The sequence below is a fragment of the Acipenser ruthenus genome, chromosome 2 (genome assembly GCF_902713425.1).
Source record: "Acipenser ruthenus chromosome 2, fAciRut3.2 maternal haplotype, whole genome shotgun sequence".
NCBI lineage: Eukaryota > Metazoa > Chordata > Actinopteri > Acipenseriformes > Acipenseridae > Acipenser > Acipenser ruthenus.
This window is the reverse complement of record NC_081190.1, coordinates 11,125,144-11,151,150: the sequence shown is the minus strand read 5'-3', so window position 1 is coordinate 11,151,150 and position 26,007 is coordinate 11,125,144. Positions and strand designations below refer to the sequence as shown.

General features: G+C 39.6%; 2 protein-coding genes across 4 annotated transcripts in view; one reads left to right on the top strand and one right to left on the bottom strand.

Annotated features, from left to right (window-relative positions):
* Positions 1 to 12,930: 12,930 nt before the first annotated feature.
* pmaip1 (phorbol-12-myristate-13-acetate-induced protein 1) lies at positions 12,931 to 13,872 on the top strand. The gene is made up of 2 exons (XM_034926719.2): positions 12,931 to 13,169; positions 13,725 to 13,872. Exons 1-2 carry the CDS (start codon positions 13,103 to 13,105, stop codon positions 13,856 to 13,858), a joined length of 201 nt encoding a protein of 66 aa, XP_034782610.1. The 5' UTR covers positions 12,931 to 13,102; the 3' UTR covers positions 13,859 to 13,872.
* A 2,674-nt stretch (positions 13,873 to 16,546) lies between these two features.
* LOC117403718 (PDZ domain-containing protein 2-like) overlaps positions 16,547 to 26,007 on the bottom strand; it is a 113,328-nt gene continuing 103,867 nt past the window's right edge. For all 3 annotated transcript variants that reach the window (XM_058989308.1, XM_058989314.1, XM_058989319.1), the window contains 4 exons: positions 22,476 to 22,577; positions 21,509 to 21,779; positions 21,065 to 21,199; positions 16,547 to 18,515 (listed from right to left, as the gene is read on the bottom strand). In XM_058989308.1, the coding sequence (XP_058845291.1) occupies positions 18,349 to 18,515; positions 21,065 to 21,199; positions 21,509 to 21,779; positions 22,476 to 22,577 (675 nt within the window). In that variant the 3' untranslated portion in view covers positions 16,547 to 18,348. The remainder of the gene's footprint in view (positions 18,516 to 21,064; positions 21,200 to 21,508; positions 21,780 to 22,475; positions 22,578 to 26,007) is intronic.

Here is a 26,007-nt window from a genome sequence, read left to right as displayed (position 1 = left end):
CCCAGCATATTTAAAGGGTTACATTTTTTTGGTTTGTCATGTGATCTATTCCCATATCATTTATTTTACATTTCAGTGCAGTATAAAGACAATGAGTAAGGCGGTATGTTTTTTTTCACAGTTATCACAGATTTCATGATTCCCATATCTAAAAGAATAGTTTAAAAATACTTTTATATTTTTATCAATTATAAAAATAAATACAGCAAACATTTGTCTTATTGACGCATTTAGGAACCTGGCAGCCGGTTTAGTTTGCTTCCAGTACAAGATTGAAAACACTGCATAGAGCTGCACGATTTCTTTCAAATGTCTTCAATAATAAAGACACCAGCAGCATCAAAGATCTTTCTGCTAAAGATCGCTCTGTCCAGTACAAGAAGGGGATATTTCACGTGTCTGTTGTTATTTTTACATGTATTTGTGTTTTTATTTTGTTGATAATTTACTGATGGTGTAAATGGAATGTCTTTAAAAGGTGGACATAAAAACGAAATGTTCTACAAATTAGCATTTGCCGGTTTTCAGGTAAGCATTTAAATATTTAGGAACATTTGTTGTATAATAATAACTACAGAAAATGATCATTTTTTAATGTGACAACAGTATTTTTTTCTGCTTTAATAAATATTATGTTGAATCATAGAATATCTTAAAATACCTATTTTTAGAACGTGAAATGCCATCAGATAACCATTATTTACTACAATGAGGCTTACTTTGCAAACTAACTCCATCCTTTCCTGACAGTTGTTATTGTTTCCACTGTAATTTGAAGCACTGTCTTTTGATTTTACTTATTTGGACTGCTTTCTGCAAGAATTCTCTTTACATCAGACTCAGCATTTTACAATTCATTACAATATGGAAACAACACATTTCAAAGGCTATTAAAACCAAAACACACATCCTCCATTGTCAACCTTTTTAAATGCTGAGTCCGTTGTCCTGTATTCTGTGTATTCTCAGTTACAGACAGCACTGGGAGAAACATCATTGTTAAAATGAAACATATGACAGCTTTGTAACCTAATATATAAACAAGATCAAATAAAAATAGACAGTTACACAGGATTTATATCAGATTTACCCACTGAGTTGTGAGTGGCCAGGTTACCATGCAGTTCAGAAACTCCAAATTCTCTCTCCGCAGTCATTATTTATGTGATGTAGCACACAGACACACACACACACAACACACATTCCTCGCGTGTCTGTACCACTTTAAAGGGTGGGCAAATCGCCTTCTCACGCTAAAAACTGTACAATTGAACATAAAAATTTTTTTCAACAGAAATGTTCAAAAGCCGTACCTTATGCTCACAAGACTTCAGCAGTGAAAATCCCGTTTGTGACTTAACCTTGTGCAACTTTCTGCTATAACTAAAGGCTGTACCAAGCAATTCAACTACTGAGATCTGCTGGAAGTAGCCCAGGCAAGGTTCTTTGACCAAATGGAAAAAATAAATTGTTTCAATTCAACTATCAACGCTGTGATTAGGGTCTGTGAATACTTATCGATCCACTTATCTACACGTTATGCACTGCAAACACAATTGTATGTGGCTTTACCATTTTAAGGGGTACATTACTGCATTCCTGTTGTGTTTTTCTGATGTTTAAACTTTTAACTACAGGAACTGATCAAATACAGTTCAGACCTTTGATAAACACTGTAAAAACTGTAATGTTACTGCTGGGGATGTGGAAGTAATTAGCACCCTCTCCTGGCTAAATTCACAGGCAGTTCTTAGTACTGAAGATAGAGTCTACCACAAAATGAAAGCTGCAGTGTGCATAGCAATCTGGAAGTCTAGATAAGCATCACTTTGACACTTAGTAGAATTACCTGTAATACATGCCTTGAGTTTGAATGTTTAACAGCTGACATTGAGGGTCTTGTTTACATAGCTTAACACAGCATGTATCAGTTCTAAAGCATATTTTGGGGTTTATTAACACCAGTGTGGAACAGTTTCCAGACTCATTCTTTGGTCCATTCTAATAACCTTTCAGTTAAAGCTGTGTGGACTGGGTGCCCAGCGTTTATGAACAAGCATTTCATCTCTGTGTACACCACAGTAACAGAAATGCTAATGCGTCTGACACAAAGGGCACAAATCTGAAAGAGACACACAGGACACACAAGATTGCATGGCGTCTGTTTCAAGAAGCTGAGCTGTAGAATGGTTGACCGTGTTCTCCTTGCTGTGATATGCCATGGTTCTTGTGGTAAATGACAATCAGGGAAATCACACAATATAGTCAAGTCATGCTAAACCATGGTAAAGGCATTTTATAAGCAAGGAAAATAGCATACTGCAAAATAGTTTAAAACTGCTTGACAAATGGATAAGGGAATTACAATATAATATCATATAATATCCAAGTTGAAATCAATTAAAATGTGGAGGGGTGCAGCTACAGGCAGCTGTTTACTTCTTATTTTCTTTCAACCTCACTCCCAGCTTCCTCTATTCTGTACTTTGCTTTTGATTTCTTAAAAGCCATACAGTCGTTCAAGTGATATCCCAGCAGTCATTGCACATCCTTCAGGGAGCAGTTTTAAAGGGCTTTTTGTTTGTTTGTTTTTTTGTAAGATTTACACTTTTAGCAGGAAATTCACTTTTCTAAACAAATGAAACGGTTCCTCTCGCATCTTGTAATATGAACGTGAATTGAGTCCTGTGTATTATTCTATGTGTTGGAAGGTGAGGCGTTGCTGTTGTGTGTTTTTCTGTTTTATTTGTTGCTGTGCTTTGTCTGTGTATTGTCTTTAACTCAATGTAAAGGCAAGCTTGTGGAAAGTTACTGATAGACACATTCCTTATTCAGGTTTGATCCATGGAGGTTGTCGGTGTCTGGTACTCTTCTGTTGTAATCTCTTGTAGTAATATATATATTATTAGCAGGGTGTGTGTGTCAAATGCATGAATGTTTATTAGAAGGACCAAGAGAAGGTACAGGAGGACACCAAGCTGTACTGGAGAACAGTTACAAACAGAAAGAACAGTTTAAGAATGATGTCACCACAGGTTAGGTATAAAAAGGCTTGTTTAGAGCTCTTCTGTGAGACCAAAGAAGAGAAGCCTGCCACACTCTGTGTCTCTGAAATTGGTAATTCTGCACAATAATACCGTTCTCGTATTGCATGCTGTTTAATAAACTGACTAATTGTTGTATTGAGCGAATCGTTCTAGGTTAATCCACAAAAATAATCCACAAAATAAGACTCATGAGCCACTTAACATATGCATTTAATATTCGTAAAATGAACAGTACTGTTGTTTTGTCACAAAACTAAAGTAAGAAGCTACTGTCTCATTTCTTTATTTTTTCGACCCACAGTGTTAAATCAGACCTATTAATAAAGTTTTATAATGACACGAGTGATTTGACGATGTTTTATTACAAGATTTGAAAAGCTGTTTTTTTGTTTCAGGTTTATACTTCAGGTCACCCCTCCTCAGTGGGAGACTGGGTACTAGATTCTAACATGTCTATTTGAAATGCTGTCTGGCTTCATGTTCTTAAATATGTAGTGGCTTTTTTGTCTTGCCTGTTCACACCTCCTTTTGTTTGACTCCAGGTCTTGTTATGCAAATGATCTTTAAATCCCGTTAGGATTCCTATCAGGTGCTAATGCACATCTGATTATAACCCTTACTATTCACCTCACTGCTGCATGCATGACAAAAACAGACTCCAGAGACAAAGTTGCATACCAGTGTTATTTTAACCATATATGGCTGTGCTGCATTAAGAGAATCTCTGCCAGGGTCCCTAAGGCATTATCATGCTAATATGACTTAGTGACCCCTCAAAACATAACATGCAGCAACTCCACTGAAGACAACAGCTGATGAAGTCTGAGATTCCTGTGGGTGCTGAAGACAGTCAGGACTGATCAAGCAGCATCAGAATCACAAAAGAAGCAACAAGTGCAGCTTGAGATTGTGTTCACAGTACTGTGGAGGGCAGGTCAATGTAATCATTTGTGTTGATTGGAACCAGGTCTATTACTTAGGTTTTACAATGGGATAGATTTACTAAGCTTTTATCTCCTTTTCACCTTTACTGTAGGCCCCCCGATATTTGATCCAGGGTGTAATTAAACTAGTGAGAAACAAGCTTGTGACCTTCTTCTCAAAGTGTACATCCCTGTTGTTAGTTTAACACAAACAGCACTAGCAGTTTTGGTGGAGATGTTTCTACTTCATCTTTGGATTTATTAGCAAATTGCACACTGGGATATAAACAGTATTGTATTACTTGTATTGTAACACTTGAAATGTATTTGCTTACGATTGTTAGTCGCCCTGGATAAGGGCGTCTGCTAAGAAATAAATAATAATAATAATAATGATACGTGGAGTGGGATTAATACAAGATTGGTACCTGGGTTTCATTGACCTGTATTGGGATTTGGTCAGACCAGGTTATAGTTTTTTAAATAGCACATACTGTATAAACAAGTCAATGTCACAAATCCCTAGCCACTGCTGCAATTGAACTCAGTTAAAGTGAAGGAACTCTTGCATCCACTAGATCAGGGGTCTCCAACCCTCGTCCTGGAGAGCTACTGTGGCTGCTGGTTTTTGTTTCAACCAATCTCTCAGTTACTTAATTGAACCAATTATTGGCTTAATTAGTCAGGATTAACAGGTGATCCAGATCTTTAGCCACTGATGATGTAAAGACACCTATAAAGCCTGCTGGATAGGGGCTCTCCAGGACCAGGGTTGGAGACCCCTGCACTAGATCAATGCAAGTTCAAGCAATGGTGTATCTCTGCAGGGTGGGAACATAATCACATCTACCAGAAGGTGGCATGAGAGGAAAGATGCTTGCATGCTATTCTACAGCCTATAGAAGCAGTGTGCTCACAGTATTGCACAATTAGCCTTGAAGGAAAGAGTTGTTCACCATTTTTTTAGTGTTGCCGAGGAAAGTCAAGTTTTCTGATCTGTCCGGTTCTTGATCTGTTGTCCGGTTCTTGATCTGTGATCCGGTTCTTGATCTGTTGTCTGATTCTTGATCTGTGATCTGGTTCTTGGTCTGTGATCTGGTTCTTGGTCTGTGGTCCAGTTATTGATCTGTGGTCCGGTTCCTGATCTGTGGTCCGGTTCTTGTTCTGTTGTCCAATTCTTGATCGGTGATCTGGTTCTTGATCTGTTGTCCGATTCTTGATCAGTGACCGACTCTGTTCCTGGTAACATTTTAGTGATTAACAAAAGGAATACTGCACCTGAAAATCAACAGTCCCAATATATACAAAAATACTACAGTATTAAGCTACACATTCATTTCCATCTGTTCAGTGACTGATGAGTAAAGCAGTTGATTTCACAGTATTCATGACATTCATTTAATCTGTTCAGTGACTGATCAATAAAGCAATCGATTTCACAGTATTCATGAGAGGTTACCAGCAGTGTTGTGGTTCCTCACTAAAATAATGTCACTGTACAGCGGCAATCTGCTAAGCTTTCCACTTTATTAATCAATAATTAGATAATAATTTAAATGTAAAATACTTTCACGGGAATCAAACAGGAATATATTGTACTTTATACGTACAGGTAATGATTTCTGAATCACTTGTAGTGGGATGGGAATACATGACTGAAATACAATTGGGAGTTTTTGTGAACAAATACAAAACATCCCCTGTAGCAAAATCAAATGATTTGCAAGCATGTCAAATGGAAAGGAAACAAAAAAAAAAAGTTTTGTATCATTGCCATGTCCTGAAGTTAAAAGCAATACAGCAGTGCCGTCAACTCAAAGTTTTTTTAGATATTACCAAGTGCAGTGGTGGCACATCTGCAAAGTAATACAAGCATCTGTAAAGAAGAGTGCCACAATAAATGAGCTCCCGTTTGGTATTGGAATGTGTTTTACTGAGTGGGTTCATGATGCAAACGTGGCATATTGTCAAACCAACACAGATGTCCTTGCCAAAATCATAAACTCATCCAGTAAGGGAAGTGCAAAAGATTCAAATGAATCACACAGACGGAATATGTACTGTAAAACAAAAGATTCAAATTAATCACAGACGGAATATGTACTGTAAAACAAGAGATTCAAATGAATCACACAGACGGAAAATATGCACTGTAAAACAAAACGGACACACAAGCCCCATTCCCAGTGTCTCCTGCATTCTTTTTTCAAAGCGCTTCACAATCAATGTAAAAAGGCCTGTAAAACAAGACCAAACATTAAAAGAATAAAAGTAAAATAAAACAAAAAAATAAAAACATAAAATGTATTCAGAAAATGTTATATTAGTTTTACTGTCAGAAGAAGGAAACTCTGGCATGGTAAATAATAATCTAAGCAGAGAATACAATAGATAATGACAGAGCACACCACTGCTCCCTATCGCAGCTCGCACCCAATTCAGAACTCTTGTACTTGCCTATCGCTGTCTCGACCTTTCTGCTCCTTCCTGTCTCCAGACTATTATTTCTCCCTACACCACCTCTCGCCCCCTCCGCTTTTCTGCCACCGGCAGATGAGCTGTACCCCTCTACGCTCCCCCGCTTCCAGATCACGCTCCTTCTCCACCCTTGCCCCTCAGTGTTGGAACGGACATCAGGACTGCTCAGTCCCTGACCACCTTCCAGCGCCTCCTCAAGACACACCTGTTCAGGCAGCATCTGTAAACCTCACAACTCTCCATTAGACTGGACTATATGGCACCCAATTGTACCAGTATTTGCATTGTCTTGTACTTGCACTGAACTGCTCCATACGTTGCCAGATTATACTACTGCTCTTAATTATAAATATTTTCTGTATCTTGTACTTGATTTTACTCTTAAAGGTATCCGTATTCACGTTTTTTTTTTTTTTTTGGTAATTGCTCTTATTTGAAATCGTTTATTATCCATTTATCGTACTTACTATGTGCTCGTAATGGAATTTACTCTTATAAACAAATATTTTACTATAACTGCTTATAGTCGAATTCACTCTTAAATGTAATTATTTACTGTATTCTTTATTTTGCTCTTATTTGAATTTGATCTTATTTTCTACTGATTTTACTTATCTGTAATGTGATATTTTGTGATGTGATATTTTTTATATTATACTTTGTATAACTGTAAGTTGGATAAGGGTGGCTGCTTGGAAATAAATAATAATAATAATACAATAGACTGGAAATAAGCTTGCAATGAAGCCCCTGGAGGAAAGGAACAGCAGGATGTTTATAGAGTTAGAGGGCATTTCAACCTGAAGCTGTTTAGACAGTTAAAATAGACTCCAAAGTCAGGTGTGCTGAAACTGGTACTAGAAAGAAATGACAGAGGAGCATTGCGACACGCTTCAGTTATAGCTCTCACAGTACCAGATGTCTTCACTTCATTACCATTTCCAGTTCTTACATAGGTGTGAAGTGCATGGGGAAAGGCCTGACTGGAACAGCCGGGGGTGGGGAGCAGGTGTACACAATGGAGCATGTTTACTTTTGTTCGAATGCAAGGTTTCACTCCCCCTCCAAAAGGCAAACAAAACTGTAAATGTTGTATAAAGACAAAACAAACCCCCCCAAAAACTACCAAGAAACAACTTAGGCACACGTCCATTAACACTGAGTTCATAGAACTCATAGAGAATATATGAGTTTATTATATATATATATCCCATAGATCCCATAGTGTCCTGAGTGAGACTTGGTGGGCTCTTGGAGTTCATTTGAGCCTTTAAGGCTGTTTTAAGGAATGCTTTTAAGAGTGTTTTTATAAACATTCTCTTAGGTTTGGCATTGCATTGCAAACTGAGAATAAATTAATAAGCGCCCTCTAAAACAATTTGTTATGTTTTATTTCTGTTTCACATAAAAGCAACCAGGTTTCAGTCTCTTCATCTGTGAATTCCAGTATTTATTTTGGTCCCACAGCTGATCCCACAGGTTGGTCTTGCTGTAGATACTTCCGTGTATGACACAGCGTTATTAATTACATTTTACAATACGGCTTCTTTAAAACTGAAACCTGAGTCGTGTTCCAACGTGTAACACTACACGCAGTTTTAGAAATGTGAACAGGAAATGACATACATCACAGCATAAAAACAGGAAGCAGATTTGTTCAACAACTCACAGTCTGCCTCAGAACATGCCTTGTAGTTGATTCCTTAAAGAGGGGGCTGGGGATCCTCTTACATGAATGGTTTGTATTGGTATTGATCTAACAGCACTAGTGCCACATCATTTCACTGCAAATACATTAACTTTCCTATTCTCCCCCTGCTACTGGAAATCATGACCAGATGCACTTCTAAACACACTGTTACTGCCAGGTCCCTCCCTGGAAAAGATACCTTTCACTCAACTCCTGTTTACAGGACCTGCACCCTGCATGAAACCCGGATCTTTGATTTATAAGGTGCAGAGAAATAGGTGCAGAAAAATAGGACTTATTTCAAGTCAGATGTATTACATAAAATACATTTTGGTTTGCATGAAACTCTTCCAGGCTATTGGCATTTTTATTTTTTATTCTTGATCTGAAACAGTTTCCTCTAGGAGGAGAAAAGGATGTTGTTGTTGTTATTATTATTATTATTATTATTATTATTATATTTGTGTGTTTATTTTATTGGGTAGGTGTTATTAAAATATGTTAAGGCAGTGAGGTTGTTGTTGTATAGACATATATCAGTGTTTCAGTATGGTTCATAAGCATGTGAGTCCTTCTGGGTTATTTGTTTAAAGGGCAATAGTGAGAAGAAAGAGTAGAAAGGGTGTAGCACAGTAATATACACATAGATTATATACATAATTCTTACCATTGGTACCAGCTGTACTCTACTTTGTTGATATAAATTAGAAACAACATAGGCACAAAAAATCACTGCAGCACCTTATCGCTTGTGATATTATAATGATGTTTTCACAGATAAAACAAAAAATAAAAATAAACCAGTATTTATCCAATAAATTTTATAAAAATAAACCAGTATTTATCCAATATAAATCATAGGAGGCTGTGTGGTCCACTGGTTAAAGAAAAGGGCTTGCAACCAGGAGGTCCCCGGTTCAAATCCCACCTCAGCCACTGACTCATTGTGTGACCCTGAGCAAGTCACTTAACCTCCTTGTGCTCCGTCTTTCGGGTGAGACGTAATTGTAAGTGACTCTGCAGCTGATGCATAGTTCACACACCCGAGTCTCTGTAAGTCGCCTTGGATAAAGGTGTCTGCTAAATAAACACAGAGAGAACAGTGGAAAATCCTGATGATCACAGAATTGTGGGCATCTACAAAAAAGGGGATTTCTTAACATAAACATAGAAAAGGGGTGAAATAAGCAAAGAAAACTAGAAACCCTGATAATAGAATAAATCAACAAGTGTGGAAATGACTACGATAACGCTGTGTCAGTTTAGAGAAAGAAAACTAGAAACCCTGATGATAGAATAAATCAACAAGTGTGGAAATGATTACGATAACGCTGTGTCAGTTTAGAGAAAGAAAACTAGAAACCCTGATGATAGAATAAATCAACAAGTGTGGAAATGACTACGATAATGCTGTGTCAGTTTAGAGAAAGAAAACTAGAAACCCTGATGATAGAATAAATCAACAAGTGTGGAAATGATTACGATAACGCTGTGTCAGTTTAGAGAAAGAAAACTAGAAACCCTGATGATAGAATAAATCAACAAGTGTGGAAATGATTACGATAACGCTGTGTCAGTTTAGAGAAAGAAAACTAGAAACCCTGATGATAGAATAAATCAACAAGTGTGGAAATGACTACGATAATGCTGTGTCAGTTTAGAGAAAGAAAACTAGAAACCCTGATGATAGAATAAATCAACAAGTGTGGAAATGACTACGATAACGCTGTGTCAGTTTAGAGAAAGAAAACTAGAAACCCTGATGATAGAATAAATCAACAAGTGTGGAAATGACTACGATAATGCTGTGTCAGTTTAGAGAAAGAAAACTAGAAACCCTGATGATAGAATAAATCAACAAGTGTGGAAATGATTATGATAACGCTGTGTCAGTTTAGAGAAAGAAAACTAGAAACCCTGATGATAGAATAAATCAACAAGTGTGGAAATGACTACGATAATGCTGTGTCAGTTTAGAGAAAGAAAACTAGAAACCCTGATGATAGAATAAATCAACAAGTGTGGAAATGACTATGATAACGCTGTGTCAGTTTAGAGAAAGAAGCAGAAAGAATCCCCTGCTATAGATACTTCCGTGTATGACAGTGTTTCTCCCTTGTAAGGTAATTAGATTTTACAATATGACTTCTTTAAAACTGAAACCTGAGTCATGTTCCCACATGCAGCACTACACACAGGGTTAGAAATGTGAACAGGAAATTACTTGTTCTAATGCACAGCAAAAAACAGGAAGTACATTTGTTTATCAACTTTTGACCAGAAACGTATTGTTTCACTTGCATCCCAGGAGACTTTGTAAGTAAGTAGCCTAAGTGTATTTATTTATATAGCGCCTCTCATACAAAAGAATCTTAAAGCGCTTTACAAGTCAATACAACAAAAAATGACAATAAAATCAATTAAAACAATAAAAAAAAACATGAGCATGAACAAGTTGTAGTAAAATAAATCAAAACACCAAAAAACATCAATATTAGTAGAGAAATAAACAGAGAAGAACAATTTTAACATTTTGTTTTTAGGGAATTGGCAAATTCCAGCCAAAACTTCTGTCTTATCTGAGTTTAACTGAAAACAATTGAGACATCCAGACACTCAATTCAATCATCATTTAGACACTCAATTAAATCAGAGACCGCAGAGGTGTCCCCAGGATAGCTGTGAAAATGTACACTATGGTTAGGAAATATCTCCCCCAGCAGTAGCATATATAAAGAAAACCATACAGGGCAAAGAACAGAATCCTGGGGAACTGCAGTATATCGGTATAGAATGCCTTGTAGTTTGTGTATTCTTTTTTGGTAACACTTTACAGTGTGTATTTACATGGTAGTTACTTTGTAAATACTTTAACACAGTACAATGTACAATGTATCCAGGAGGAGATGGCCAAGAGACAGGTAGAGATACAGGAGGAAATGTTGGAGTCAGAGGTGGGAAAGGAGAGGAAGTGATACGAAAAGCCATGGGAGGAGATGAGGGGGACCCAGGGAGCGGGTGTAGAGAGAAAACAGGAGGGGTCCCAGGACTGAGCCTTGGGGGACACCTGTCAAAAGAGAGCAAGAGGCAGAGGGTGAGCCACACCAGGACACCCGGTACGTGCGCTCGGAGAGATAGGAGGAGAACCAAGCACGAGCAGTGCCAGAGAGCCATGGGGCAGCAAGGGAAGACAGGAGACTAGAGTATAGTATCTGTACTGCTTGAGATGGATGCAGGGTAACATCAATAACAACAAAAGTGAGTGGGGGAAAATGAAAATTATTATTAGATTCCCCAGTGTTGAAGCACAAACACAAAAAACATTATCACAGATTACCAGTTTTAATCCAGACAGAAACACAGATGTGACCCGTGTGTGCTGAACTATATTTTGTTTTTGCAGACTGATTTTGTGATAACTTTATAACCCCTCAAATTGCAACTTATTCGTCAATTAAAGTTAATGTCATTGGCTACTTAAACAGGGGTGCTGGAAAGCGAACACGTGACAGAACTCCCAAGCTGCAGTCCTTCTGGTGCTCTGGACGCAGCACTTCCCCTCCACAGATACAGACACAGAAAGCCTGCAATGAGGATTGCTCATATTCTCACGCCTGTAAGGCGCCTTGGATAAAAGCATCTGCCAAATAAATAAATACAAATAAATATTCTGTATATTTTTGGATCACGTTTGAAAACTTGTCATAGAAAAGTTAATTTGCTCTGCACAGCACAAACACAATTTCCTTTTAACATTTTATATAGCTTCTTTCCGTTCCTGATTGTAGAAAACGGTTAGACCCTGAGGGCTTACAAACGATGCTAAATAAATAAATAAATAAAATAAAATAAAAACATCTGCCCTTAAAAAACTTTGTCTGAATTTAAAAGTATTGAAGTCATCATATTCGCTGTGAATGGAAATTCTGGGAGGCGGGGCACATGATCACTTGCGTCATGTTTATACTCCGTCACGATTCTGATACCTGGAGCTAAATATAGAACACACTGAGGGTACAAATGCTACTGAACCACGCCTGTTTACAGGAAATGGGATATGTGCAGGAAAACAAGGTGACAGTAGAAGTGTGTGGCAAGACTGGAAAAGGGATTACTGATCTAAAGGGTCACGGGATTTCGACACCAAGACTTTGAGCCGTTGTGTTGTTTTCATTTATGTTAGCTGTTTCAGGTGCTTGTTTGTAACTTGCCTGTACAAACATGTTTTGCTACCGAGATAAAGACATAATGTACAAACACAAAAATACGTTCATTTAACCAGTCGTGGGATGACAGGTCTGATCCCAGCATATGAACTGCTGTAAGGAATTACCTGTTTGAATACTAATGCAGGTGAAATTTAGAACACGCGATATAGTCCTATTGTCTTTTCTGGCAGTCATTTCATGAATATTGTGAGAAAGACTTCAAAAAACAGAAGCAGTATGTCTTGTTATAAATTCCCTAATAAAAAGTAAAGATATATTATTAGGCACATCTCCATCCAGTAGTATCCAATAATAAATTATAGTGCTTGGGCCCATGATGTAATGCTAGAGTATTATTTATATATATATATATATATATATATATATATATATATATATATATATATATATATATATATATATATATATATATATGTGGATCCAGTTTAAATGATCAATTGAACTCACTCGTCCAATTAAGTCATGTGCTTGTCCGTTGTAATATCACCCTCACCATATACGTAGCTGGTTAAATTTCTCGACAAAGCCGTGTGAAAACAAGAACTGAAATGTTGGGTCACGTGTTAAGCTACACATGATGCATTTGGGGTTTCCCTTCAGAGGCTTGCTCTTAGTTTCCTCAATTTGCAACAAGTTTGACAGACGAATTGGATCTCGACCGTGAGAGGACCTGCTTTAACAGCTGCTTGGACTTTAAAAAAAACAAACAAGTGCGACTTGCATTGTTTTAACAACATGAAGCAAGAAATAAAGACGTCTTCGACAAAGAAGCCTAACAACAACCAAAAAATGTCAAATAAAGGTAATTATAATATAATATCTACTACAATTATTACAAATCTGAACGTTTACTCTAACTAAATGGCATTGTTTGGTTACTTATAAAATAAACACAAGTGTATTTCAATACGAATAGTCAAGTTTAGATTATAAAACTAAAACTACTGATGTTTGTTTATGAAACAATAAGCAGTTATCTGCATTCTACCACTACGACTACATGGGTTTGGAATGTTTGTGTTTATTTCCAAATTCTAAAGTGCGCACAGACATGATGTAGATCGAAAATAATTCTATTTGCTATACGTTTTTATAATCGTACTTTTAATTTTAAGTTTTATTAATAGTATTTTATTTTCTATAAAATTTTGACAGGACAAATGCCCCTCTATTTAGTCCGTGATATACCGGTATTATTACTAGTGTACATTGTTATTAGCATGTAAATTTAGGAAGAAAAGGAGGCGGTGGTGAAGGGGGCTGTGATACATGTAACACAGTTCATTGTATACCTGTGATTTGCTATTTTTATTTTTTGCAATTCTTTAATTGAAACTATTTTATTGTTTTATTTCAGATCAGAAGAGCATCACGGAATGCGCCCTCAACCTCCGAAAAATTGGAGATGTGGTCAATTTAAAATACAAACTTCTGGGCATTTTAGCCAGAAATAACGTGGCAGTGCTTAAAAAAAGTGAAAAAAATAAATAAAAATGAAACAACAATGTTTGTGTTGGGTCTTTCCCATAGAAAAAGGTAGTAACCTTTATGATGTATCAGAAACGCAAAAATGAACGTGTACAGTTCCAAGGATCGAAGCCTGGGCTTGAAAGACTCTTGGGAGTGTCCGCGCGTTTTCTTCAGAACGGCTGTTCTTGGAACTCTGCTGGGTGCGCCAAAACTCTTCAGAAGACATTGGGAAATAAAACATGTTTACCTTTCCATATCGTGTGTCAAGATAAAGGGAAGCAAAGGAATGCTGGTGAACTGTACATAGGGTGTTGAGGATTTCCATGCCTTTACCCTATCCACATGCTTTCATTGGTTAACACTGGAGGAGAGTTAGGAAAGCGGGACTCGATCCTCCATAGCAATGCTATACTTAATGACGTGAAAACGTGTTGCTTTATATATAGTGATTGACTTGCTATGTGATAATAATAAACGAATACAGTTACTTTACTGATAAGACGTTTTAATGTAGAGGAAATAAACTCACGCCTACAATATGTACTGTAGTTCTGGAACCAGGAGATTAAAGAAGCTACATGCATTAGATTAAAGTCAAAATGCTTCGTGTTTTTGATTGGTGGAATTATGCTTGTTGTGTAAAAATATACTTTTCTTCTGCAGATGTTTTTGTCATTACTTTTACTGATTGCAAAACAACATTAACTGCTTTAAATGTTTTTTGTCAGTACTTGTAAAATAACATAACATGTATTTAAATGTTTTTGTCATTAATTTTGCTCATTGTAAAATAACATGCATGCTCTTAAAGGCAATAAAAGACATAACATAATTGTTGTAGTTGTGCCGTTTGTCTTTAATGGTGTAGATAATGTAAAATACTGTAAAGAGCCAAGTAAGATTTTAATAACCGATTGGTTAATGTAACGGGCAGTGTTGTGTGATGAACGGCATTAGGGACTGTCAGTGAAATGAGATGAGGTTAAAAGTTCTCTAACCACCAATGCAGATGAGCCCGGTCCTTTGGCATTATGGCTAATACGATGGCTTGCGGTGACAGCTGCTTCGCACGCTCCTCCTTTGTGACTGAAAGTATGACTCATCATTTTTGCATGCAGGTACTGTACGCAAATCTTAATCCCATTAGTACAACCATATGAAACATGGTTTACTGTACAGAAATCATCATCACGTTGGAGCACGGAATAGCACGGGAGTACATGCTGTGACACGGAAACATAATTCATTTGTTTTATAATTGTTCTTCAAAATATTTCTAATTTTCAGTTCCCAGTTTTATGTATGGCAGATCACAGCATGTATTGTCCATTTTTATTTTGCACTTCATGTGGTGCTCAAGGCATTTTTGTGACTGTCAAAAGCTACAACAGCTGATCCACTACTATAGCACATGACCCCCAAATCCACTGTGTGCTCTCTTTAACTGAGTGAGAATGCAGAACAGACTGTGCAGCACCCCACAGACTTACAACACCAGCCTAATTCATGGAGCATCTGATTCAAATGCGATCCCTTCTTTAAAGAGCAGGATAGACAAACCTCATCAAATTAGTCAGAATCCCCCTTTGTTTTTAATTGCACTGAGAGCTTACCTTCTTTTTTATTACAGACACTCACAATACAACAGGCTGCGTCATTATCCACTTTCCTAAATAGTTTTCAAATACCTTTTTATCAAAATTGTCGAGCTTGCGTTACTTTAAAGCCCATGTCTAAATCTTTACATACTTATTTAATCTAAAAAATAAATAAAAAATGTAGAATTTAACATGATTTTAATGTTTGTAATTATTTCCAGGACATGCATTTTTATTATTGACAATACTGTTAATCAAAACATAATATTAGTATACAAACTGTACAATACAATATTAGTATTAGTATACAAAATGTACTATACAAACTGGGAAGGAACTAAGGAGACAATCAAGTATGACATCATAGTTTGGGATAAAAGCACACCATGGCTGACAGTTCTAAGCTCCATGCATATCAAGATGCCCAGAATAGATTAGCTTTCTCTTTTCTAGTTCTCTACAAAGCCTTTCAATGAGGAAGCATTTGAACATGCCTGACTGTGGATTACACAGAACGCTAATCATTAGTGGAGCATTTGTTTAGATATCTTTTGAGATACAGCAGTGTGCAAATGTATTAGAACACCTCAGGAGTTGTCATCTACATCCTTTATATACCTGCCTGCATGAAAACCTCTGGGTGGGAGAATTTAAATTTCCACTCAGTAATCCGTGATATAGAAACAATAGGCACTCGTGTGTGAAAATGTTAAGACCGCTTTGTGCTTTAATTCAGCATCTTAAACAACTTCTAAAAAGTCTCATGCATTTGACCATGTGTGGCTGCGTGTTCCTTTTCTCTTACTATTGTAAATGAATTGCATGTGTGGTCTATTAAAGTCATGAACTAAATTAGACAATCACTCATTTGCCGATACTGACAATTTCCCAAGATTTTCAGTTCCAGCGGTTTGGTTTCTTATCAAAACAACAGAAGCAGTGGGGTGTTGTAATAAATGTGCACACTACTGTAGAACTGTTCTCTAATCTATCATTGTGTGTTTGATGTGTAATCAAAATACTTGCAATACTTATTTTGATTCAAACATAATAACTATAAAACAAAAACAAGATGCCGGACACAATTTGTTAAATATCTTCTTTTTAAAAAAAAAAAAAAACAATTTCATACTCAAATTATTCTTGCAATTTACATTAAATATTCATAATATTCATATAAAAATAATACACATTTTCAGGTTAACAATGAATAAAACTAATCTAGGTGTAAAAGCTGGATGCCCTGACACAGACGTACTTAACCACCCAACCTCAGCAATCGTTGCATCAGAAAGGTTCAATAGAAGTCTCTAAAACACTGGGCTGTGGTGTTTTAAATAGTGTATCATACTGGTCCCCATTGGAAAGATCAAGTATAAAAGTTCTGAAAATGTCCATGTTAAGCTGTGTGCATTTAACACCATGAATGGGCAAGACATTCTTGAAGAAATTCATACATACTAATACTGCAGTGCTGTTTTGCAAGTAAGCTCAACTCAACGACGGCACTTGACCATACAAAATAGCCAGGGGTTCGTTGTCATACAGAAGTTGTATGGTTGGGGCATAGTGGGAGAGGGATGGCAAGCTAACCCAAGCACGACTACTAATAACAGTATCATTTACTCAGAGTGTCTACCTCTTTTACACTTGAGTCTTCATACAGAAAGTCACATCAGACAGAGGAGTACATTTATTGCAATGTACAGGATTGTTGTGCTTTTAGGATGTGTTCTTTTGTAACAGCCCCACACCTGTACACAACAGATAACACATGCGTGCTTTTTCACTGCAGTGCTGTAAACAATAATGGAGATGTAATAAGGGCAGTCCTGTTGAATATTTCCAACTAGCATGTAGTTTTTACAACAAGGATGTCAAATCACCTTTCCATCCAAATCTGCTGCAGAATGTCATTTTAAGTAGTAAAGGCCTGTCTCTGCTTTATAATATGTCCATTGGAATACCATATATACCACAGTATACATTTCATTGCAAATGACATCGCCTTGACAAACAGCATCCGAGATGGAATGCTTGTTTTAATTTGTAATGCTGCACAAAGGATTAGTGGAAAAGTTATTTGAGAATTAATTAAAATTGTATAGAGACTAAATCAAAGGGTTGTTGTCCTGCACAGTTAAAACATGGACAACTGTCAAATTCAAACACCACACTCCTTTCTACTCGGTCAAATGTAAAGAACTCAAGCAGGAGATCGAATAAGAGACATCCCATCACCTTTCAAAAGACAAGATTTCTACACCACCTAGAGTCCTCTTTATTTATCACAGATACCCCAGACTTAACTATAAATAAAAGCAAACAAAAACCAAATCGAATTCCTGTGCAGTATGTTAAATCCTCTCACGTGGCTCACAGACTGGCAGAGAGGAGCAGGCAGGGGGTGTTGAGCAGGATTGAGATGAGTTGGCAGAGCTGTGAAGGGATGTCCGCTGGACCATGCCTGACCACAACCAGCGGCACTGTCCCTCCTTTCTGAAAAACGAAATTCACAAAAAAACATGCACAAGAAACCCTCCAGCCTGTGTAGCCACCAGCCCTCCGGTTTTACCCTCATCAGCGATGTGAATAAATAAATATGGGACGCAATGCAAAAGCAGGATTATGTACATGAACAGAAGGATCACGGCTCCGCCCCTCTGATCAGGTGACAGACCATGACAACACTCCAGCTCTGTGGGGCTTGACAGCAGTGCTAATGCCTCAGATATATACACAAATAGGAATAGATTTATATACACAGTAACAAATCTGTTTAGGTAGAAAAGTGAAAAGACCACCTCCTCTTATTTACACAATACAGTGGCCTGCCACCCATGCTTTTTTTGGCACCACAGTGATCAAGTTCCATTTCCATCTATTATATACAGAGTAGGCAGGGGTTCATGGTCATACAGAAGTTTGATGTTTTCTTATAATTAACTGGACTGGCCCCTCCGAGACCGCCTTGATAATGTTCCAGGCATCGTAGTGCATGAGTCCCTGCAGAGACCTTCCATTGATGGCCAGCACTTCATCTGCAACCTCGATCACCCTGGACAGCTCGGCAGTACCACCTGTGGGTCACAAGGATGTATGTTGCTGTCTGGGTGGTACATTACATTGCTTTGCAGTGCAACCAGTCCTGCTCTAGTTCCATGCAGCATTCTCATGACTGGCTTGGAACCCATGGCAGTACAGTATGACTGGGTTGCACTGGAAAGCAATCGAATGTGTAAAGCTTACCTCTTATTCAAATTGGATGTTTTTTTACTCACATAGCACCATCTAGTGGCCACATATTATACTTCCTGCTGTACATTATTATTATTATTATTATTATTATTATTATTATTATTATTATTATTATTATTATTATTATTATTATTTATTTTTTAGCAGATGCCCTTATCCAGGGCGACTTACAGCTGTTACAAAGTATCACATGACAGATAAGAAAGAGCAGTTATATAATATAATAAAATCAGTAGTAAGTAACCGCAAATCCAAATGAGAGAAAATAAAAAATACAGTAAATAATTACGTTTGAGAGCGATTACGACTAAGAGCAGTTAAACTTACAAAGATTTGGTTATAAGAGTATATTCCATTAAGAGCAAGTAGTAAGTACAATAAATGGATAAGATCGATTTCAAATAAGAGCAAGTACAGGTTACCTTTAAGAGTAAAATCAAGTACAAGATACAGCAAGTATAATTATGATTGCGAGCAGAAGTAGAACAGAGCAAAGTGTAGAGCAGTTCAGTGCAAGTACAAGATGATGCAAGTACTGATACAGCTGGGTAGGAGGCATGGCCGTAAGTAGCTATGAGGACACCAAGGTCGTGTGGTTTTTTTTTGCTAAATGCTGATGCTCATGGAAAAATTCTGGTAAAGTACAAAGACTCTTTAATTTTCTCTGTGGTTTGCCATGTAACATAGATTTGGAGGTTGAATAGTAAATACCAAGCAGTCATATAATTACTGCCAGCTATAGCTTGAAACCCAAATTTGACCTTGGCAGAATGTCATCTTTGGCTACGACGCTGGTAGGTGGGTGCAAAAAGGTCAAGACAGCGATTGGCAAGTACAAGAGTTTTGAACTGGATGTCCTAGGGAGCCAGTGGAGGGAGCAGAGCAGCGGAGTAGCGTGGGAGAAATGAGGAAGAGAAAAGACAAGGTGAACAGCAGAGTTTTGGAGGAGCTGGAGCAGATAGATAGCAGAAGCAGGGAGGCCGGCCAGGAGGGAGTTGCAGTAGTCAAGGCGGGACAGTACTTGGGCCTGAACTAGGAGCTGCATGGAGTAGGTGAGGAAGGGGTGAATTCTGCGTATGTTGCTCAGAAAAAAGTGACAGGAGCGTGCCAGAGTAGAGATGTGCTAAGAGTAGGAGAGGGAGGGGTCGAGGGTGCCACCGAGGTTCTTGGTGGATGAGGAGAGAGAGAGGGTGGTGTGTTCAAGAGGAATAGAGATAGAGAGATCAGCGGTGGGGGAGGAAGAGGAGGGAAGCAAAGGAGGTCTGACATGGAGAGGTTGTTTAAGATGGTCAGAGGGGGAAAGGAGAGAAAGCATCTGGGCATGTCTGGGCATCATCAGCATAGAGATGATATGAGAAGCCATGGGAGGAGGATGGGACCCAGGGAGCGGATGTAGAGAGAAAACAGGAGGGGTCCCGGACTGAGCCTTGGGGGACACCTGTCGATGGAGAGCAAGAGGCAGAGGGTGAGCCACGGCAGGACACCTGGTACGTGTGATCAGAGACGTAGGAGGAGAACCAGGCAAGAGCAATGCCGGAGAGTCCCAGGTCAGTGAGGGAGGACAGTAGAATAGAGTGGTCGACTGTGTCAAAGGCAGCAGAGAGGTCGAGGAGAGTTAGGACAGAGGAGAGGGAGGCGGCACGGGCAGAGTAGAGATGCATCCCTACACTACACGAAAGCTGCTCAGAATGGAAATAGTTGCCACTTTGAAAAAGGACAAGAAACACAAAAACATGGGAAAAGAAAGACTATGCCAAACAGATCTGAATCCTAGTTTATTTTTTAAATTTTTTTAAATTTAGTAGTCGCCAATTGTTTTTTATAATTTTTTCTCCCAATTTGGAATAGCCAATTATTTTTAGGTTCAGCTCACCGCTACCACCCCCGCTCTGACTCGGGAGCAGCGAAGACGAACACATGCTGTCCTCCAAAGTGTGTGCAGTCAGCTGACTGCATCTTTTTCACACTGCAGGCCCACCATGCAGCCACCTCAGAGCTACAGTGTCGGAGGACAATGCAGCTCTGGGCAGCTTACAGGCAAGCCCGCCGGCGCCCGGCCAGACTACAGGGGTCGCTGGTGTGCAGGACATCCTGGCCGACCTAAGCCCTCCCCGCCCCCGGGCGGTGCTTGGCCAGTTGTGCTCCATCCCCTGGGAACTCCCGTCTACGGTCGGCAGTCGAATAGCCTGGACTTGAACCGCCGACGTCCAGGCTATAGGGTGCATCCTGCACTCCAGGAGGAGCACCTTTACTGGATGCGCCACTCGAGAGCCCCTGAATCCTCGTTTTGTCTTTATTTCTACTACCAACAATAGTTACACAAGACTTACATCGTTCAAGGTTGAATTCCTATTTTGGCAAAGTAGCGTACCTTTGAATATGCGTTTAATATACAGAGGCCTGTCCCCGTGGACTGAAGCCTTTCCTCCATCGAGACTGAAGCCCAGGCCAGCAGAGGTCTTCTGTAGCTCTACACTGATGGCATCACCCAAGTCCACAGCTGGACCTGCAACATATTAAAAGCAAATGTATTCAAACTGAATAACAATCCCAGATTTCTAACCCTATCTCATGACCCTTTTAGATCCCTTCAAAGGGGCTGAGCATTTGCTGTGAAACTTGAAATGTAGTACTATTTACTAGTACAGCATTGGATGGAGGTCATCCATGCATCTTTAATTCAGTAGTTTACCATACTGCACATGTGGCACACAAACAGGTGCTGCATTTTAATCTACAGTGCAGTGCTGCAGCACCACTGTTACTGTGGGATAGACATAGCTCCACAGTAGAATGCTGCAAGCGACTTTCCCACCTGTCCCTGTTTCCATGGTAACGTCTCTTGTAGATTGGGACTGCCTTCCTCCGGAAGCAGGCACTTCCTGTCTGGGAGACAATGGCTCAGACTCCTTTCCTCTTCTGATAACCACCAGGGCTTGTTTAGGCAGACGGGCCTGATGCAGCACAGAAAGGGCATCTCCATGGGAGTATCCTCCCAGAGGGGTTCCACTGATTGAGATAATGTTGTCCCCCCGCTGAATGGTACCTTCCAGACCTGCTATACCTCTAGAGAAAACACGGTGCACCTGCAAGAGCCAGAGAGACAACGACCCCTTATAAAAGTTTAACATGGTAAATCTGCACTGAATTGATGAGGCTTGGTGGTCCAGTGGTTAAAGAAAGGGGCTTGGTTCCAGGTTCAGTCCCAGTCACTGACTCACTGTGTTTGACCCTGAGCAAGTCACTTAAAGGGTACATAAGGCCCTGTTTATTTTACTGTGCTACATCTCCCCATGTGTTGCTAGAACTGTTTACGTAAGGTGTGCGTATTGTTTTAATTTTTTTTTTTTTTTTTTTACATTTTGACAACTTTTTTAAACTTTTAAATTGCATTCCCTGCCTCAAGATGGCTTCACATGTACCCACATGCACCTCTCAGAACTACATTTCCCATCATCCTCCTGCTCACATATGTAACTGAGTTGGATTTACCAGTGAGCAGGAGGATGATGGGATGATTTACCCTCATTCCAATTCTACCACTTTTAGCACACACACTTAGTAGGAGTCAATAAAACAATCAAAAACAAGCCCGATTGAAATTACAGTTTGTGAGCTCTAGGTGGTGCCCTAGTACAGTTTTGAAAATGACAGATTTTTCAAGACTTCTCAGTGAATACAATACAGATGCTGGTGGAATCTAAATTCTGGGCAGAGCCTTGAGCAGACATTTTGGCAGAGCAATTTCAAGGTCTGGCCGCACACACAGATCAGTTACTCACTGTCACACATTTCTGCTCCAAGTCCACTCCTCCTGCAATGCCGAAGCCCAGACCTGAGCCTTCTTCTTTGGTCAAGACTACGAAGTAAACCTCTTCTTTACCCTAGATGGCCAGACACACAATATAGCATCTATTAACATACCAGCTACATCGATAGTCATTAGCTATAAACAGACTCAGAGTCGTTGTACCTAAAAAATAAACCATTCCATAACCCCTGGTCTGTTCCATTCGCTATACTATGTACAGCACTCCAATGTGCAGTTTTGAAGCAGACATGGATTTTAAAACCTCTCTGGTACTACACTAGGTTAAAGAAAGTTCACAGTTCCTCTTAGGAAGTCTGATAGTGTCACCTCAGCAGTGTCTTTAGGGTCAACGCATGTCACTGGCTGCAAAGCAAGTCAGTCAAAAGGGGAAGAAGCTGATTGGTCAATGGCAGATAAGAAGGCGTTGAAGGGGTATGACATTTTTTCAAAGTGCAACCTGACCTAAAAGTAAGGCTTGTAAAGTCGTAAAGATTTCTTTAACTATGTGTAGTACCTGAAAACAAAAACAATTGAGATCTATTAAAGCAAATGAAACACTTTAAAAGGTAAGCATGCCACTCACACAGATCACTGAATCAGCTGAAACAGCTCTTCACAGCTTGCGAAGAGCTAATGGGGAGGGGCTGCCAATGGTCATTGGTTGTGGGATTTTATTTAATGCTGTTTTAGAGCCAATTAAAAGAAATTCAGTTTTATTTGCATTTAACTGCAAAAAAAAATTGACATCCAAACCCCTATTTTGTCAAGGCAAGTTGATAGTCTGGAGTATACGTTTGCGTCATCTGAACTCATTTTAAAATAAATCTGGGTGTCGTCGGCATAAGAGTGGAAATTAAAACCATGCTGTCTGATCACATTACCCAGCGGTAGCATATACAAATTAAAAAGTAAATACAGGAAGGATCACAATGCAATAGACCCCAATGATTACTGTGTGGTTCATTCACTGCTACCTCTGCTGTTACTCAATCTATATCACCAATGTCACACCGACGTCTAAAGCTCATTTTACACTTCAGTTACTTTTGTCCAGGCTTTCTGGATGGAGTGTTTGTTTTTGTATAAACACATGTTGTAGCATAACTCCCACGGGGACAGTGAGAATGCACCATAAATAGATCTGTTTCAATAAAGAAAAAATTCAAAAGCCTTTACTCCTCAATCACATTTTCACCAGAATCCTTTTTTTTGTTTTGTTTATATAACACACATCTGAACATGTCGACAGAAGAAAAGTACTTTAACATATTAATAGCATAAACCAAACAATAGACTGGCAGTTACTGGAAGTAACAGACAAAAAAAACTCTCCTGTGAAAACATTCCAGCAACTCTTCAAAGACGTCTTTTTCAGACATGTTTCTTTTTTATTATTTGTTTAAAAAAAGAATAAAAGACATTGAAAATGCATATTTCAAGAGCTACAAAATCAAAGTAAGGATTCAGTTTCATCTGTTTAAATCTCTAGTGTTTACAATTAAAATCTCTCCAGGTTTCCACAGGAATTAAAGTACTTTTGTTTTTTTCTTCAAATATGTCAAGTACCATTGCTTGGCTAAATTTTATAAAAATCCTATTACTCTGGCAAATCTTTATATAGCTGTTGCTGTATTGAACAGATTCCATCAAATGCTGACCAGTTTTTCTTTTCTTATTCATTCCATTATGAAATTATTCTTTTTTGAAGTTATGTTAAATCAGAGGTTTCAGTTACAATCCTGTCTACAATATTATAATTGGAGAAGTCACTGTATAACTTTTGAGGCTCAATTCTACTCAATAACTTTGGGAAAACACCCAGAATTGTTGGTTTCCTGTACATTTTAATGGTCTGCATTCTTTTCACTCTCCACACAGCTGCACGGTAAGTAAGCAGCTACTTTTTGAAAATATAGACCCAATAAACCTGCCTCCTACCCCAGTTAGTGTGAGTTGACCAAAAACCATTCCAGAGACTCTAAAGCCATCCAGCTGAGTTATATAATGGTTTGTGTTGGAACATCAGGGTACATGTTGTAACACATTGTCAAAGTGAAAAGCAACACTTGTGTGAAACATTGCACTGGGCTCTGTGTGAAACATTGCACTGGGCTCTGTGGGACTCGTTGCACTGGGCTCTGTGGGACTCGTTGCACTGGGCTCTGTGGGACTCGTTGCACTGGGCTCTGTGGGACTCGTTGCACTGGGCTCTGTGGGACTCGTTGCACTGGGCTCTGTGGGACTCGTTGCACTGGGCTCTGTGGGACTCGTTGCACTGGGCTCCTAATGAGGACTGAACAAACTTTCTTTCACTGGCAGCAAGAACCTGCCAAAGTAACAGTCTGTGTTCAGTGATTTCTATTCATACAACACACTGGCGTGTTATTTTAGGCACTGTTGTTCATCAACGTGACTGCATTCATTAATGCAACTGTGTGAATGTTATTTCTCCTGTCTGGATTCTTTCTTGATTAAATACCAAAAGTAACTTGCCAGGTTTGAAGGAGACAACTAAAACACTGAGGGAGCCCTGTGATGTTCCCCTCACTGAGGGAGCCCTGTGATGTTCCCTGGACTGAGGGAGCCCTGTGATGTTCCCCTCACTGAGGGAGCCCTGTGATGTTCCCTGGACTGAGGGAGTCCTGTGATGTTCCCCTCACTGAGGGAATCCTGTGATGTTCCCTGGACTGAGGGAGCCCTGTGATGTTCCCTGGACTGAGGTAGCCCTGTGATGTTCCCTGGACTGAGGGAGCCCTGTGATGTTCCCCTCACTGAGGGAGCCCCGTGATGTTCCCTTGACTGAGGGAGCCCTGTGATGTTCCCCTCACTGAAGGAGCCCTGTGATGTTCCCTGGACTGAGGGAGCCCCGTGATGTTCCCTGGACTGAGGGAGCCCTGTGATGTTCCCTGGACTGAGGGAGCCCTGTGATGTTCCCTGGACTGAGGGAGCCCCGTGATGTTCCCTGGACTGAGGGAGCCCTGTGATGTTCCCTGGACTGAGGGAGCCCCGTGATGTTCCCCTCACTGAGGAAGCCCTGTGATGTTCCCTGGACTGGGGGAGCCCTGTGATGTTCCCTGGACTGAAGGAGCTCTGTGATGTTCCCTGGACTGAGGGAGTCCTGTGATGTTCCCTGGACTGAGGGAGCCCTGTGATGTTCCCCTCACTGAGGGAGCCCTGTGATGTTCCCTGGACTGGGGGAGCCCTGTGATGTTCCCTGGACTGACGGAGCCCTGTGATGTTCCCTGGACTGGGGGAGCCCTGTGATGTTCCCCTCACTGAGGGAGCCCTGTGATGTTCCCCTCACTGAAGGAGCCCTGTGATGTTCCCTGGACTGAGGGAGCCCCGTGATGTTCCCTGGACTGAGGGAGCCCTGTGATGTTCCCTGGACTGAGGGAGCCCTGTGATGTTCCCTGGACTGAGGGAGCCCCGTGATGTTCCCTGGACTGAGGGAGCCCTGTGATGTTCCCTGGACTGAGGGAGCCCCGTGATGTTCCCCTCACTGA

What these genes read in the sequence shown, in the direction of transcription:
- pmaip1 (XM_034926719.2), top strand. Translation starts at nt 13,103, where the DNA reads ATGAAGCAAGAAATAAAGACGTCTTCGACAAAGAAGCCTAACAACAAC. An exon ending in CCAAAAAATGTCAAATAAAG is followed by an intron (nt 13,170 to 13,724) that starts GTAATTATAATA and finishes GTTTTATTTCAG; the next exon opens with ATCAGAAGAGCATCACGGAA.